Source organism: Melospiza melodia, chromosome 21 (genome assembly GCF_035770615.1).
Source record: "Melospiza melodia melodia isolate bMelMel2 chromosome 21, bMelMel2.pri, whole genome shotgun sequence".
Classification (NCBI taxonomy): domain Eukaryota; kingdom Metazoa; phylum Chordata; class Aves; order Passeriformes; family Passerellidae; genus Melospiza; species Melospiza melodia.
Genome location: NC_086214.1, coordinates 9,423,458 through 9,440,662, shown reverse-complemented (window position 1 = coordinate 9,440,662; position 17,205 = coordinate 9,423,458). Strand labels below are relative to the sequence as shown.

General features: G+C 48.9%; 1 protein-coding gene and 1 long non-coding RNA gene across 3 annotated transcripts in view; one reads left to right on the top strand and one right to left on the bottom strand.

The window, feature by feature from the left end:
- LOC134427929 (uncharacterized) overlaps nucleotides 1–9,858 on the top strand; it is a 28,509-nt gene extending 18,651 nt beyond the window's left edge. The window contains exons 9-10 of one of the 2 annotated variants that reach the window (XR_010030265.1): nucleotides 9,674–9,721; nucleotides 9,812–9,858. This is a non-coding gene — a long non-coding RNA (uncharacterized LOC134427929). The remainder of the gene's footprint in view (nucleotides 1–9,673; nucleotides 9,722–9,811) is intronic. The other variant, XR_010030264.1, reaches the window with a different exon arrangement.
- Nucleotides 1–17,205, bottom strand: part of LRRC75A (leucine rich repeat containing 75A) — a 61,268-nt gene that overhangs the window by 7,304 nt on the left and 36,759 nt on the right. Inside the window, exon 3 of the mRNA XM_063174127.1 lies at nucleotides 12,762–12,874. Within this exon, the coding sequence (XP_063030197.1) occupies nucleotides 12,762–12,874 (113 nt within the window). The remainder of the gene's footprint in view (nucleotides 1–12,761; nucleotides 12,875–17,205) is intronic.

Genomic DNA, 17,205 nt, shown 5'->3' with positions numbered 1-17,205 from the left:
TTTTTTTTTTACTGAATTTTACACAAACCCAGTGTGGGCACTGCTGGGATTGCTCCTGAGCTGCCCCAGCTCTGTGGTCACAAAGGTTTATAAAAAAGGTTTATAAACAGCACAGTTTAAAGCCTCTGCTCCCCACAGCTTGGAAAGACTTCCCTCCTCAGAGACTCTCAGGGTAAAGAGGATTTTTAAAATACATAAATTTCAAAATATGGAACTTTAAAGCTCCTTTTGAGCTTACCAATAAATTCATTAAAAATTCCTAAGTCTTTGCTGGTAAGAAAGCACCAGTGGGGATTAATTATTGTGCTCTCTTCTTGTTCCAAGAGCTTTCCCAGTTTTGCCAAGGTTTGCACTTTTCATGTCAGAAACTCCCAAAATCCCTGTTACAACATCATCCAAATTCCAGCCTGCTCCTCCTGCAGAGTGCTGGATTTTGGAGGGTAGGAAGGGCAGGTTGCTCAGCCTGGCCCTGAAATGTGACATCAAAATTAACTTTAATGTGTTTATAAAATGATTGTGCCTGCTGGGAATGCTCTGTGGGAATCACAACCCTAAACAGCATATTGAAAAATAAATAAATAAATATCCCCAAACAGTTTGGGCTGCTCCTTGGATTCAGCACAGGAATTTTGAAGCATCTTAAAAGCAAACCTGGAGGGAAAGCTAAAATTGTTCCTATGGCAGCAGGACCCCACAGTGACCTCCTGTGCTGTTCTGTGCTCTCACAGCTTCCCAAATCCCCAAATCCCCAAATCCCCAAATCCCTGTTTCCCCTGGCTCCACACCAAGCTCCAGGCCAGGGGTTTGGATGGCAGAAGGGAATTCTGGGCTCCTGGGAGGGCTCCATCCATAAATCCTGGCCAGCAGGATCAGAGTCAGGAGCTGTGGCTGACAACTCTGATCCATGCAATGGTTTGGGCTGGAAGGGACCCACAGGGACACACAGGGACCCCAGACCAGCCCCTCCATGGGGACAGGCACAGGTACAAACCTAAAACCCCAAACCTAAAACCCCAAACCTGAAACCCCAAACCTGAAACCCCAAACCTAAAACCCCAAACCTAAAACCCCAAACCTAAAACCCCAGGTACAAACAGCAAGGAGAGGGAATTTTGTCCTGGGTGAGGGCTGGCCACTCCCACAGCCACAAGGCTCCACCTCGGGCTGTGGGACAAAGGGACACTGGAGAGCAGGGACAGAGCAGGGGGACACCCCACAGTGTCACTTCATAGAGCAGGGACACCCAAGAGAGCAGGGACACCCCACAGTGTCACCTCACAAAGCAGGGACACCCAAGAGAGCAGGGACACCTCACAGTATCACCTCACAAAGCAGGGACACCTCACAGGGCAGGGACACCTCACAGTGTCACCTCATAGAGCAGAGACACCCCAGAGTGTCACCCCATAAAGTAGGGACACCCCACAAAGCAGGGACACCTCACAGAGCAGGGACACTCCACAGTGTCACCTCACAGGGCAGGGACACCCAAGAGAGGTGTCACCCAACAGAGCAGCCTCACCACACAGAGAAGTGTCACCTCACAGAGCACTGTCACCTCATAATGTCACCCAAGAGCAGTGAAACCCCACAGAGCAGGGTCGCCTCACAGAGCAATGTCACCCAAAAATGTCATCCCACAGATCAGTGACATCCCACAGAGCAGAGACACCTCACAGAGCAGTGCCACCCAAAAGAGCAGTGTCACCCAAGAGAGGTGTCACCCACCAGAGCAGTGTCCCCTCACAGAGCAGTGTCACCTCACAATGTCACCCAAGAGCAGTGTCTGGGGTCCTGCTGGACTCCCTGACCTGGGAGGGCTGTCCCAGGATGATCCCATGGAAATGCCACCCACCCTTGTCCCCCTGTCCCTCCCCTGTCCCCCTGTCCCACCCTTGTCCCCCTGTCCCTCCCCTGTCCCCCTGTCCCCCAGTGTCCCTCAGCAAAGGGACCCCATGAAAAGCCAGGAGCTGCTCAGAAATTGGATTTCTGCTATCCCCCCATCAATATCTCCAGCAGGGACAATTAGCAGCTCATTTGCATGCAGCTCATTTGAATACAGTTCATTTGCATATAGCTCATTTGCAGGTTGGGATGGGGAGGGAAGGGAAAGCTCCTTGCTCTGTTTCAGAACCATCATTCCTCCCCCCCTTCTCAATTTGTTTTTATTTCCTGCTAAACAAAATGCTAAAAATAAACACTTGGGAGCAATCAAAATGCTTTGCTATAATTATAACTCTATTTAATTTAGTGGGAAAAAAAAAATAAAAGTAAATCTGCTGCTGTTGGAGAGCTCCATTTTCCTATCCCATCCTCCTCAAAATAAAATGTATTTATATCACCCTCCCAACGATCCAATTTGCTCCCAAACCTCTGATTTTATACAGAAATGGCTGGAATTTTCCCAGCAAACTCCACTCCAGGGGAATAAGGAGCTGCAGCTGATAGAACCTGGATTTTACAGGAGAGGCAATTTGCACAGAGAAAAGCAATCAGCAATTCAAAGGAAAACATCCTGGGCTCGTTGCTTCTGGAAATGACTCCCTGGAAGAGAATTGGCCCAAAATAAGGATTTGTGTTACAATAAATGAGAGTTTGCCATAAAACAAACAGCATTTTCTTCAGATTCTAGCACAGGAGGGGGAAAAAAGGGCTGGAAAGGCTCTTGGAAAGGGACTTTTATGATTGAAGAGATACAAAAGTACCCAAATAATGCTGGATTTACATGAGCAATTCCCCACTAAGGAGAGAGGAAGCAGGGCTGGTTAGGAAAAGGACCTTTAAATCCATTTGCAGCCCTCAGGAACCAGAGGGAAGAGGCCACAGGAAAAGAAATTCCGAATAATTTGCTCATAAAAACACCCAACTGGCTGCCAACAGTGTAAAAGAAGTGAAAGAAGAGGAGGAAAATGAAAAGGGAGAGGGATGTGATGGAGAACAGCAGTGCTGGCCAGGACTCCTGCATTTTTCTGGAAAAGCAGGATGGAGATTTCCCTAAAATCCATCATTCCAGCCTCTCCCTTTGGTTTTGCTGGTGCTTTGTTTGATTTTTGGAAGGAATGAGCCCATTAGAGGCTGGATGTGATCCCACAAGTGAGGGCAGAGCGTGGCTGCTCCTGCTCTGTCCCCTCACCACAAACTGAGTTTTGCCACGTCGATGGAAATGGGGGCTGGTGTTAATTATCCCCATCCCAAAACAGAGCCTCAGGAGCTTTGGGATGGGGGAAACACCCAGGAACAGCCAGAACTGAGAGGCAACGGCTCCAATTCACCAAAATCCTCTCCCAGCCCTCAAATCTGCCCCTGGTGCTGTCAAACAACAAAAAAAAAACCCCAAAAATGTGTGGAGAACTCCCTGTATCCAGGCCCTCAGTGGGGTTTGAGGTTCACACTCAGCAGAGGCTCTTTGTGTTTCCTGTTCCTTGAAATAAGTTGAATTCCATTCACACAAAAGGGAAAACCCCAGGATTTTTGGGGGTGGGGAGAGAAATTTCAACTCTGATCCTCCAGCCCAGTTTTCTCATCAGAAACCAAAAAAAAATCAAACAACAACAAAAACAAAACCCCTCTCCCAACTGCTCTTCCTGCAATTAGGGAGTGATCAGCTGCCAAAATGTGTGCCTGGGGCTTGGCTTTCCCTAAAATGTTTATTTTCTTGGAGCACAGATGACATTTGGAAGAGTTTAGGCAGGCTGAGGTCCCCTCTTGCTCTGATGGGAGCCAGAGCCCCAGAGCAGCCAGCCTGGCTCCCCGGGTGCTGCTGTCCCCTCCCTCCTTGGCAAGGGATTGTTCCCACAGCCAGCAGCTGCCATCACCCCCTGTTTCTCCCTTTTTTTCCCCAAATCCTTGGCAGGACCCTAAATCCTGCCCTTCCCACCAAAATCCCAGCAGCTCTGGTGCCCAAGTGAAGGCAAACAGGGATGGAGCAGAGGGAAACTCCTGGTCTGGTTTGGGGGACAGGGACCCATGGGATGGGTCTGTGATGTCCCATGTGGGGCTGGTGGCCTCCAAGCCCATCCAAGGGCTCAGGAAGCTCCTCCAGAGCACAGAACATCCTGAGGAACATCCAGGGATTTGTGCTGGAGGAGCTGCAGCAGCCAAAGGAGGAGGAGATGGACACAGTGAGGCAGCCAAGAACCTCTCACCTGATGTTTGGCCAGGTTTTAATCAGAATTTGTACATCTATTGAGCCAAAAAAGCTTTTTTAAATCATAATTTGTACATCTATCAAGCAAAAAAGAGCTTTGTTTCACCTGGTTTTCAGCACCCAGGGGTTCAGCTGGCCAAGCAAACTCTGTTCCCAACCTCCCAGGGGCTGGGATGGGGTCCCTGGGATTTGGCAGCCCCAGGATAAGGAGCCCTGGGCTGGAATTTCCAACCCTGGGGTGCATCTGCTTCCCATTAACACCAAACACTGGGTCTGAGCAGAACAGAGCCATCATTGTCCCCTCAGCTGTCCCCCAGTGAGGAATAACAGGACACAACCTGGCCCACTGCTGCTGCCTTCTAAAGAAAAAGGGATTTTTGGGGTGGTTTTTCATCTTCTGTTCCAGTGAGAGGATTTTGTAGCATCCCTCTCCTCTGTCACTGCAGCAGAGGTTGGAATTGAGTTTCTGGCACCCTGTGGGTTGCTGTTCCTGCTGGGCACAGTTTTTGGTGCAGTTGTTTCATTTGAAATCCCCTTCCCTGAGCCCAGAAAGTGACTGCAGCCATTCCTGCAAAGCCAAACCAAGGGGAAAATCCAGGCAACAACGAGAGCAGCCTGAGCTGCCCACAGCAAACTCCCTCTGCCCCAGCTCTCCATTGCTTCTGGCAGGTTATTGCCCTGCTGGAGGGGGATTTCAGCCTCCAGCTGCCCCCAGAGATGCAAACAGAGCAGGGATGTGATCCTGTGCTCTGAGCAGCAAACACTGCCCAGCTCCCCCATCCCCAGGCACTGCAAATTCCGCTGGACAAGCAGGAAAACCACAAAAAACCTTCCCTGGATTCTCCTTGTTTGGCTTCCCTGCTCCAACAATGCAAATATTTTGCTTTTTTTCCTCTGCTCTCTGCACCCACCAGTGATGAGGGTTTGTGTCACCATTTAAGGAACGCTGCTGCAAAGATCAGCACAACAACAAATCTTCCAATCTTCCCCAGTGATTTGTCCATATTATTATATCAACATCAACAGATGCTTTCTTTTTTTTTTTTTTTTTCCTTTTTTTTTCCTTTTTTTCTTTTTTTTTTTTTTTTTTCCCAAATCTCCAGCTCATCATCCTTGGGATAACGAGCCCCACTGGAGGGGCCAGCAGCTGATGAAAGCAGGGAGGGGATGCAGGACAGGACTGGCTCCAGATGGGCATTTGTGCCAGGCCAGGAGCTGCCCAGGGATAATCCTCACTCCCCAGGGCACCAGAGGAGTGACCTGCAGCACACCACGGTGGATTCATCCCCAAAAAAAACCCCACCAGCTCCCCAGGCTGGCGCTAATCCTGGATAAGGAGAGAGGAAAACACCTGCAGGAACATATTGCACCCTGGGCTGGACAAAGGGGATCAGCCTTGGGGCTCCTCTGACGCTGGGATGTGTCAAAACACAGCCTGGCAAAAACCTGAATGCGTCCAGAAGCTTTGGACTTTTTCCTGGAGGTGCCAAAATCTCCCTTTTGAGATGCAAAAGAACCTTCTGTGCTTCAGCTGCTCCAGAGGGTTTGGTTTTTTCCCTCCTCCCCATCTCTCAGGAGCCAAGGGGAGTGTGAGGATGAAGGAAGGGGGTGACCCCAGTTTGTGTCACCCATGGGGACAGACAGAACCCCCTGGTGATGACACAGCCCCCCCAGCCCCTTTTTGCAGCGTGATTTTAAATGATTTCCATTCAAAGAGCAGCAGCAGCAGCAGCGGGAGGTGGGAACTCACCGAGTTCAAGTGATGGATGAGCTCACTAAACACCTTCATTCACCGCCGGGAAGGGCTGGGGAAATCAAATAAATGGAAAAAGCGCCCATCAAAGCTTCATCACGGAGCTTGATGGTTTTAATTGGGAAATGCAGCCCGGGGTGACAGCCAGGCTGGGCTGGCTGGGGATTAAACGGGCTCTGCTGCTGGGAGTGCTGCCTTTCCCCCACGGAGCAGCGTCCAGGCCCCAGATCGCCCCTCACCACCCAAAAAAAGGAGTCAGTGGCTGTTGTGAGACAAAACAAATCATCCCAGAGTGTCTGGACCACTTCCAAGCAGGGGGATGAATTATTTTCCCAGCTGATTCCCTCGTTTAATAACAATTTCTACCGGGCCGAGTGGTGGGGATGGATTTAAATAATCCCAGCCTGTGTCCATGGAAAATCTCATTTCCACTCTGCCCAGAAGCAGAGGAGTAATTATTACCAAAAAAAACCAAATTAAAACCCCACACTTTGCACCATCAAAGGCCTTTTCTAATTAAGCACAGGACTAAAAAACACATTTAAAGAGGCACAAGAACCCAAGTGCAAGGAGGTGGGAGGGGAGGAAAATTATCATTATTCCTTGATTGAGCTGCAGGAGGAGAGGGGAAAGAGGAGGATGAGGGGGGCTTGAAATCGAGGTAGTGCCTTAAAAACCTGAAGTTTATTAGGCTGCAGCAAAAGTGTGAGGGAAAAGCCAGTGGGGAAGGGTGTCCTGCTGCTCTAAATCACCCCAGCCCAGCCTCAGGTTGTTTCTGCTTTATTTTCCAGCATTTCTGGCTGACAGGAGCAGCAAAGGCAATTTGAGATTTTTGTCAGGGTCAGTGTTCATCAGGCTGGGGGGAATGGGGTTTGCAGTTTGGGTCAATTGTTTTCAATTCTGGGGCAGCCCACACAGAGGGCAGGGGAAGGGCTCATTTTACACACGGAGCCAGTGGGAAACCTGAAATGCCTTGGATGTGCCAGCCCTGTGCCACCAACCCGGGTGGCATTTCAGTGGCCATGAATTATTCACAGCTCAGCTCTTGGTCAATGCCAGCTCCTGGCTGGGCAAGGTGTGCCAGCAGCTGCAGCCTCTCCATGGGCAGGGAGAATTTCTCCCCCAGCCAAACTCAGCTGGAAAAAGAACTCAATTCCACCCCAAAGCTGCTGGTCTGGTGGCCAAATAGTGGCAAGGAGTGATTTCAGCACCACCTGCTTGGTGTGGTTTGCTCAGTTTTTCCAGGAAGCAGGGGGCAGATCCTACAGCTCCCACTGCAACAAGCACAGGAAAATCAGAATTTTCCCAGAATATCATCAACAATAACTCCCTTTATGCTTTAAAATTATTTAAGGGATACCTGGAGGCATTTAAAAGATGTGGAGATGTGATCTTGGCTTAGTGGTGGACTTGATCTCAGAAGGTTTTTCCAGCCATGATGGTGGCAGCTCCTTTAATTGCCACAAGCCACACATTGCAGAATTATTTCTCAACCACAGCCCTCACAGATCTTTACTCCCCCAGATTTGCAGCATTCCACCTTTCACCCACACCAGGCATTTCATCTGTTCACAGCTTGGCCCTGCTTTCATCCTGCCAAAAGTCTCTGACTCTTTCAACTCAACCAGAAGCATCACAGCATTTTCCTTCCAAGCCTCTGGAGTGGGGTTCAATGGCCTGTCCTGAATTCTCTGGGCTTTTGGGCCCTTCAGCATCATCCAGCAGGGAGAACTGGCTGGAAAAGGAATTCCTTGGGTGGTTTTCAGCCTCTGTTTTGCTGCTGGGAGCAGCTCAGGACATCCCTGTGCACTGTCAGGTCCATCCCCCCCTGCCTGACACCCCCTCCCCAAGCCAGGGATAAAGCACAAACCAGGGACACCCTGAATTTACACCCCACTAGCCTGAAAAGAGAAATATTTAACACCAAAGCCTCTTAGTCTGTACATTATCAACTTTAAAATGACACTCATTTCTTTTTTTCTTTTTATTCCTCTCTCATTCAAGAAATCCACCTCCAGCTGGATGGAATCCTTCCCTTCTTCCCACTCAGCCTCTGCTGACTTATTCCTCCTCTCCCCTCCAACATCACACCAAATTCCCACCAGGACAAAACATTTCACCATGGTCACAAAACCCTGGGGTTGCCAGAGGAGATATTTGCACATTAAACAGCATTTTTGGAGAAGATTCACTGGAATTTCTACACCACAAGGAGCTCCAGGGAGCTGCATCCCAGTTTCAGAGGGCTGGGATTTTCCCTTTCTTTGGGAGGCAGCTTGGGCACATTTAACCCCAGTTTAACCTGCCCACCCCACTCAAATCTACAAAAAATCCCAAATCTCAATGCAAAGGACCAGCCCCAAATGCTGCTCCTGTTCAGGTATCTTGGGAAATGGATTTTCCACAAAGCAAAGGAGCAGCTTGGACATTCCCAGCCCATGAGAGCACAGACACAGCAGGGAGGTGCCAAAGGGAATAAACTCAAGGGCAGCAGCCCAGAGCAGAGGGTGAGGAGGGAACAGAACTGACAGGGCACATCAGGGTTTGTTCCCATAAGAGAAAGAGAAAAGTCACATCTTGAGTAGCTATAAAAATCCAAAGTGGGCAGATGGAGGCAATGCCCCATGGCCATGGAGGGGAGAGAGAGGTGAGGAGGACAGGGGTGATGGAAAGGGCAATCCTGGGATAAAATTACATCCAACTTTTTATTCCAACTCCTCATTGGTACCTCAAAAAGTTCCTTTTTTCCTCTTTGTGTGCCCTGAACCCCATCAAAGCTCCTCACCTGCCAAATCCCACAGCCCTGCTGGGACCAGCTCCCTGCTGCTCTCCAGCACCACAAATTCCCAAACATTTCTGCCAAAGCACAGGAAATATTCCCAATTTATGACACTGGCTGAGCCCTGTGGGAACTCCACCAAGCCAAAGGTGTCTCCCAAAGGTTTTCCACTCTCTCTCCCAAAAATCTTAGCTCATTTCTGTGTCACTCCAGGCCTTCCCATCACATTTAGACATTTATTAGAGAGTGTGTCTGAGTCTGGGCTGAGCATCCCAACCTGGAAAGCCACCAGGAACCAGAACTTTGCTTTTCTCCATCCCCAGAGCCTCAGGCCATGCTGGACAGAGCAGAGAGGTTTGGGAATCGCCTGTTTTCCACTGCAAAAGGTGGAAAACTTCACCACCAGCCCAAACCACTGAGTTCTGAGCATTTGGAGCATCCTGTGTCCCCTCAGCTCCCCGGGCCAGCCCTGGAATGTGCATGGAATGGCATCCATGGGCACAGGGAGAAGGGATCACCCACACACATCCCAGAGGCTCCACTCCCACATTCCCTGCTCTCTGCAGCGCACACACACACACACAGAAATGGGATTTTAATGGCCAGGAGCCCCTGCTCCAGCCTCCTCCCACCACCTGGGTTTGTGCTGGGTGCTCTGAAGGGACCTTTTGTTGCAGGAGCTCCAACTCCTCTCACTCACCCACCAGCTGCCACAGCAGAGGAGGATTTCCACCACAAACATTCCCTTTTGTTCTCCAAAGGGCTTCTCCCACCATCAAAACTCATTTTTTAATATTTTTTTCCTTTGTAAAGCAACGCAAGCAGGCACTGCCAACATGAAAGCCCTGCACCCTGCATTCCTGCAAGACAGAAATGTTTTGTGTCCCTGGTGGAATCAGGAGTGGGATGATAAAAGATCATTCCTGCCATCAGAATAAGGCTGCTCAACCTCTGTGAATTCATCTCTAAATCCAAACACCTTCTGTTCCAACAGGTCTCTGCTCCTGGATGCCAAATGCCATGGAGAACATCCAACCCTCAGGTAACCAGGGGTTAAATCTGCCACAGCCTCACAGAGCCTCCACAGGCCCAAAATCTGTCCCAAATTATTCATTTTCCTGCTGTTTTCAAGGTGATTTCACATCAGAGGGTGAAAGGAGTTCAGGCTGAGTCACAGGTGTCACCAGCAGAAAGGATAAGTGGCAAAGAAAAGAATAGGCTGGAAAACCCAGGAAAACCCAGCTCAGGAAAACCATCTGGAAAAGCCAGGATAAATGAGAAGAGAATCAGCTCCTGGCTCTTCCCAGGTGCCAGCACGGGGGAATTTGCACAGGTGAGGGCTGGGAGCTGTGAAATGAAAAATGGGGTTAGAAAGAGCAGAAAATGCCACATTGGCTCAGCCTGGTGTGAGCATTTGGGGGTTTCTCTGAGCAGCAGCAGGGTCAAAAAATCCACAAATTTAGGTCCAGATTGACCCCATTTAATTCCATTTAAACTGAGCCGCTTCACCCTAAATTCTTCTCCTGCTTTGTGCAGGGGCATTAACAAGAATTGTGTGTATAAGGAAAGATATTTGGTTTATCTGATGTAAATCTGGAGTTACAACGTGAATATTTGATATTCCTTCAGCTGCTGCCCACTGCCCCATCCTCTCTGCTGCATTCCTGCCTCATTCCTACCGGGATATCCCCAGGGATGGTTTCCCCTGGAAACACCTCCTGCTCCCAGGAGCTTTGATTCCCGGGGTTTGCCTTTGTGATGCCGACAGGAGCAGGGAGATTCCAGGGCTGGAATCCTGTCCCCAGGCAGAGCCAGGCACAGGGAAATGGTTTTAGCAGGCTGCCTCCATCCTGCTGCTGTTGGCTTTCCCCCGATTTTCATCCCTGGATGTTGAATGTATTCCGAGGGAGACAGCGAGGGAGAGCCAGACAGATTTACAACGTGCCAAAAAAATAAATAAGGTCATTTGGCAGAGGTTTGGGTGCTGCTGTGCCAGGGCTGGGGATGTCTGCCTGGATTTAGGGAGCACACCCAGCCTGGGAGGAGCTGGGATTAGGAAGCAGAGCCTCTCTCCTTCTGCCTGGCCAAAAAATCAGCTCCATCCTCTGTGCCCATCCTCCTCCTCCTCCTCCTCCTCCTGCTCTGCTTCCCATTCCCACCTGCAGTGGATATGTGGGTGTGGATGAAGGAAAGAGATTTTCCCTGCAACACACACATGAAAAAGGGTGAATCTGTGATATTGGGGAGTTCCTGCAACACCTGGCAGCAGGGCTGAGTCGGGGCAATGCCAGCACCTGGGAATGGGAGCTCACAATTCCACTGTGCACTTGGAAAGCCCAGCCCAGAGCAGGATGCTCACTGTAAAATCCCTGTTTTATGGCATTTAGACTTCAGCACAAGACTGACTTCACCTTCCAGCAAAGGGATCAACTCACAGCCACCTCCTAAAAGAGCATCTAAACCAGAAATGCAGGAAAATCCCACCCTCCAAAGCCTGGCTGGGGCAGAACCAGCAGCCCACGTTGGCACCGGGTCACTACAGGGCTCGCTGGCAGCCAAAACCCGATCCCAAAACCCGATCCCAAAACCCGATCCCAAAACCCGATCCCAAAACCCGATCCCAAAACCCGATTCCTGCCCCTAAAGCCCCGGGAAACCTCAGCCATTTCCCGGCTGCTGCAAGGAAAAGCTGCAGATAAAGCCTTGCAAATCTCGGGCACGAGGCTGGGCTCACACCGCGCTGATCCCGGGCTGGGGATTAAGGACGGCGATTGGTAATTAAAGACAGAGGGGCACAAAGCAGGGCTCGAGGTTCTGTCATTTCCAAGGATTTCGGGCGGTTTGGGGGCTGTGAAGAGCTCGGATGCAGCAGCAGAGTGACCTGAACAATGGGGGGATAAGGGGTGAGCATTTCCTACTCTAATTAAGAGGAAACCCCGGAGGGTTAATGAGCTGCTGGGTCATTACAGCTCCGTGTGCCCCCAGGACACAGCCTGGGAGCTCCAGCACTCCCCCAGTTTCTGCTGCTTTATTGGAAAATGCGGATTTTAGCCATTAATGCACCTTAAAACCCACCAGAAATGTGGGTAACACTGCTAGTGAAATACATTTCTCCTAATGCTGCTAGTGAAATACATTTCTCCACGTTTTGCTCTCTCAGGGCATCACTTTGTGAGGATGATAAGCCAGATCCCTGGGAAATGTGCTCCTAATCCTATTTGGCCACTCAATCCTTGATTTCCTTGTGTCTTTTTTTCCTCCTGTGACCACATTCCTCCCTTCTCTTTACCTATCCCATTTTTTTCATTGGATTAATTCCTACTACAGCTCCATTACAACCAAAACTCTCCTGGGACCACGAGCCAGCACCTGGATACAAATCCTGACTCTCCCAGATTGCAGCTTTGTTTCTATTTCTCGCTTCCTTAAGCAAAAATAATAAATATATAATGCCCAACATAAGGAAAACAAACAGCCCTTTCCATTCTCATCAGCCTCAGCCACAGGTTTCTCAGCTCTGTGGATCCAGGATGACACCAGATGGGAATGCTTTGCTGAGGAGCTGGATGAGGAGGGGATTTGGGTTATTTTTTCCCTATTTTTAACAACAAAATTCCTTCTGTGCACTGCAAGCCACGGTGTGCATGGTGACACGTGCCTGTACATTAATTACCAGCTAATTAGAAGCTCTTGGAGCACTTTGGGAGGCAAGGGATGTTTGGAGGATGGATGGCTCAGGTTTTCCAGACCATTCCTCCTCCCCAGGCACTGAAGTGCTGTTCAACAGGGAAAGGAAGATGGAAATAGAGGGAAACACCTCTGGGGGAGTACGAGGGAACCATAAATGGGGGAAATTCTGGTGAGATTGGAGAGGGAGGAGGATTCTGGAGGTTGGGACACCCCAGCTCTGAGCAGGGTGGATTTGCTCCTCCTGTGGCTGCAGGGAGCAACAGGCAGCTCCCAAAGTTGCCAAAACCATCGTGGAAAACTCCCTTCTCCAGTGTCCCCAGCCCCTGAGGGGTGGCAAGGCCAGCCTGGGGACAGGGGGCCAGCCTGGGGACAGGGAGGCAGCAGGGACTCACCAGGACTGCGGCTTCCTCTTCATGATGCCCTGGCGTCTCCACTGCGAGTGGGGGCTCAGGTGGTAGGTGAGCTGCCTGCAGAGCTTCTCCATGGCTCCCAGGGAGTCCCCTTCCTGCAAAAACACGGAAAGGACACGGGGTGAGAGCTCTGCAGCACTGCCATCACACCCAGGGGCTGCCCCGAGCCCACAGCGGCTCCAGCTGGAGCTGGGAAACCTTGAGGGACCACCCTCAAAACTGTCCAGAAAGGGGGGGAAAACCTCTCTGAGTGCTAAGATTCTGCAGGAATTATTATTATTATTATTATTATCATCATCATCATCATCATCATCATCATCATCATCATCATCATCATTATTATATTCTTAGTATCCCACCATTACCACCTGACACCACACAACAGCTTCCAGCACTAAAATCTGGCAGAGATTGATTAAATTTGGTTAAATCACCCATTCATTACCACCCAAAATCACTCCCCAGCAGCTTTGTGAGATGATGGAGTCTTGGGAAGAGAAAAAAATCTCACAAATTTAATTGTTAGGAAAAATAAAACATGAAGAAACGTGGTCGATTTTGAAGAACGTCTTCTCGATTTTGAATCAAATTTTCATCCCAAGGGATATTGGGCTTGGAAAACTTGAACTCTGAGAGTTTCTAAGGATTTGGGTCTAGAAATTTTGGGTCCTAAAAGTAAAATAAAATAAAACCCAGTCCTTATTTTTATAAAAAAAACCCCAGGATTTTCATACAGATGATCTGCATTCCAGTAATTCCAACCACCCATCCTGCAGTGCCTCTCTTGCTCTCTGAAAGGTCACAGGCAGAGATGAGCCTGACTGAAAGATCAATAATGATAAAAAAAGATTCAAAATGCGACAATTTGTGCTGCCTGCCTGGTTTTATCAAAATGTTACATCATTAGGGAAGACACAGGAATTAAAGATGAAACCTTACAATAAACAGTCAGTCTGGGCTGCTCAGCCATGGGGATGGCTCAGGATTTTCTGGGAAAATCCTGAGGAAGGTTCTGTATCTCCTCTGCCTGGACAGCCAATTATTGCTGCCTTCACATCCTCCCTGAGAGCTCAGATTTTGCCCCCTAATTTATGAAATTTATGCAATTTATGCAATTTATTCACCCCCTCACCTCTGCATCAGTGGAGCGAGACCAGCCTTATAAAGACATCATAAATATTGAATTACCTGGGAGCAATTGGGATTTTGACAAATCACTTGGGGGTGTACAGGGAAACAATTACAGCAGGTTTTCTCAGGGTAAAAAAACCAAAAAACACAACAACCACAAAGCCAGGACATCTCTGCAGGTGGCTGAGGCAGAAATATCAACCAGGATTTGTGGGGTTTGACTCCACTGTAAGAATGAAGCCTTGATATAAATTGGGAGGGTTTGTTCCCAGATATATCATGGTGATTCCCATGAATCACAAGGTGATTTTCCAGCTGATTTTTCCCTCATAAATCCAGGGTGTTTTCCCTGGTAATTCCAGGATGTTTTCCCTGGTAATTCCAGGGTGGTGCTTGCCCAGCTCCACCTGCACTGAGGGCAGCAGTGCCAGGGGATTTCAGGCAGAAATTGCCCAGGAAATCTGGGTTTATAGGAGCACATTTTAACCCCTGCTTTTCAACACCTCATTCACCACCAAGCTGAACCCAAAATCTGGGTTTTCATCCCACAAATTTCACCCCTCAGGCATCCCCACAGCTCCTGTCCCACTGCAGGCCCTGTGGCAAAAACCAACCTCAGGCCTGGATGAACCCTGAGAGGCTCAAGCTGTGGAATGAACACTGAGAAAATAAAGAAAAGCAGGATTTTACCTCATGTTTCCCTCAGGAAAGCCTTGAAAAGCAGGCAATTCTTTAATTAGAGCCTCAAAACATTCTGGGAAGGCAACACTGCCAGCAACACCTTCCCGGCTGTGGAAGCACCCGCCCCAACATGAGAAGAAAACACCACAGGTTTTGACACCTCTCTATATTTTTTAATTTTTTTTTTACCTGCCAGGTGCCAGCTGCTTTCATTTCATCTGCTTTTTTAAATATTGTTTTTATTTTTAAGCATTGCAGCCCCTGAAACAGCAGATCCACCCTGAGGGAGGAGTGGGGGTTTTCAGCTCCGAGGCCTCCCTGAAGAACCGGTGTTGAAAAGGAAACAAAGTGTTAAAATCCTGAGGGGGAAGGACATTGCTGGCATTTTGTGCTGCAAATTTCCTCCAAAATAACCCTGCAAGAGACAATTCAAGCTGTCTCCAGCATTATCCCAGCTGAAGTGTTGGGGAAGTGAAATGATTCACAAGAGGAATGCAGAAAAGCTGAGAAAGTAAAAAAAAAATACCACAAATTTTTGCTGGTTCAGGTGTGTCATGACCATCTTGCCTCTCCAATGAGGTTTTTTGAGGTTTTTGATGAGGGTTTTTTTTTCCCTTAAGACTTCCAGATGGCCAAGGGAAGCTCAGGCCTGAACTTCCCATCAAACCAATTCCTGAATAATTCAGCCCAAAGCAAACCCAGCCCATCCATGCTGGTACAGGAGCAGGACAAGGAATATTTTAATCCTTTCTCCACATCCAGCATCCCCACCCTTTCAGCCCTTTTTCTTCACAAGCTCACATCCCAAGCCCTGTAGATCCTGAGATATTTCTGTTTTGGGGGCTTTAATAAATGATTTAGAGCACGTGATTCCTGCACACTTTATCAACTTTGTGATAAGAAAATAAATATAATAATAAATAAAATTCCCATTTCAGAGCCCTCCTAAGGCACAGGCTGGGCTCCTTCCTTCTGCACATCTCATTCCCACAAACTCTCTGCTTCAGGAATCTCAATTTTTTCAGGTTTTTACCCAAACCTCTGCAGCCCCAAAACTTCTGTGCAGGAGAAGAGACTTTGCTGGTGTTGTGCCAAGGACTCCAAACAAAAGCTTTTCCCTGTTCCTGATGCAAATCTATCAGGAAATAATTGGAGCTGACACACACACCCTGGTGGGACTGAGCCCAAGAGCTTGTTTGGAAAGGGAATCAGTGTAAACATCAGCTTTAAAATCAGCTTTAAAAGCAGCCCAGCTCGTGCTGGCAAGGTTTGAACCTCTTGGGGAATGGGGAGACCCCTGGGATGAGGGGAGTGATGATGGCAAGAATTCCTGTGGGATGCTCCCTCTGCCTTGGGATAATATCTCTGCACCATCAGCACCCTCAGGAATGATGGAAAAAAAAGCCACAAACCCCTTTGGGCAGATCCTGCTGCTTCCAGGGGTGAAGCAGTTCCCACAACATCAAAATTGAGGCCAGAATCTCTTTCTGCCACATCTCCATCAGTCTGCATCACATCACTCATGGAAGGCCAATATAAAGCTGATTTTTGTGGTCAGAGGGCAGGGAAACCTCAACCTGCACAGCCTGAATCCCACAGAGCTGGTTTTGGGAAACCCTGAGTGCCTTTTCCATGGAAAGGACAACAACCAAGCACAAAAATTGCATTTTCTCACCACCAGAGCCCAATCCCAGCAGCAAACTCTCCTGAAATAACACACAGGAAAAGCCTCACACAAGATGTGACCCCTCTAACATCACACAGGGGGTGGGAATGTGCACTTTTTATCTGGTTTTCAAACTGTGGGAGGAAAACTGCATGGTGGGGCTGAGGAGATGGGACAGACCACACACACACAAGAGTCCAGCTTTCCCAGCTGATGCTGCTGACAGGAAAAAAAGGGAAAAAAGCTGGGATGTGCCCTTTTCCTGAGCACTGAGCTCCTACAGATCCATCAGCCACACATCTGGAGCTGGGATTTGTGTCCTGACCCCGTGGCTGAGGCATCACCCAGCACCTTTCACCACCCCTGAGCACCTTCCTGGCTTTTCTACAGGGCAGAGGGATTTCCCCAGGGAAAAACAACCCTGAAATGAGCAGGGCTGTGATTCCATTGTGGGTAAATGAACCTGGGGTCACTGCCTGCCCTCCCTGCATCACCTCATGGGCAAGATCTGGGTCCCCAAAGTGGATTTCAGGGCTGCTCCAAAAGGAGAGAGAGCTCAAAGGAGGTGATAAAGATGTGACAGCAAATTAATTTGTTTTCATTAAGAAATGAATCCCTGCTCCTCCTCCAGGAGCAGAATCTCTGGGGATGGGCAGAGCCCTGGGGCCAAGCACCGTGGAAAAGAGGCCAATGTTAATGATTCAAGAGCCCTGGTGAAGGATTCCTGCTGCAGCACAGCAGGGGAGTGACCCAAATTAGAACAATTAGCCATTGTCTGGGGGCTGTGAGGAAGCAACAGGATTTTATTATATTTTTCCCCAGCGTTATTACACAGTTCTCACATTTCTGTCACTCACGATCAATCTTAAATAAAAACGTGCTGTCCTGCATATCTTGAAAATGAGAACTCCCTGGCTTTCCTGAATCCATTAAAAATAGGGCTTTTTT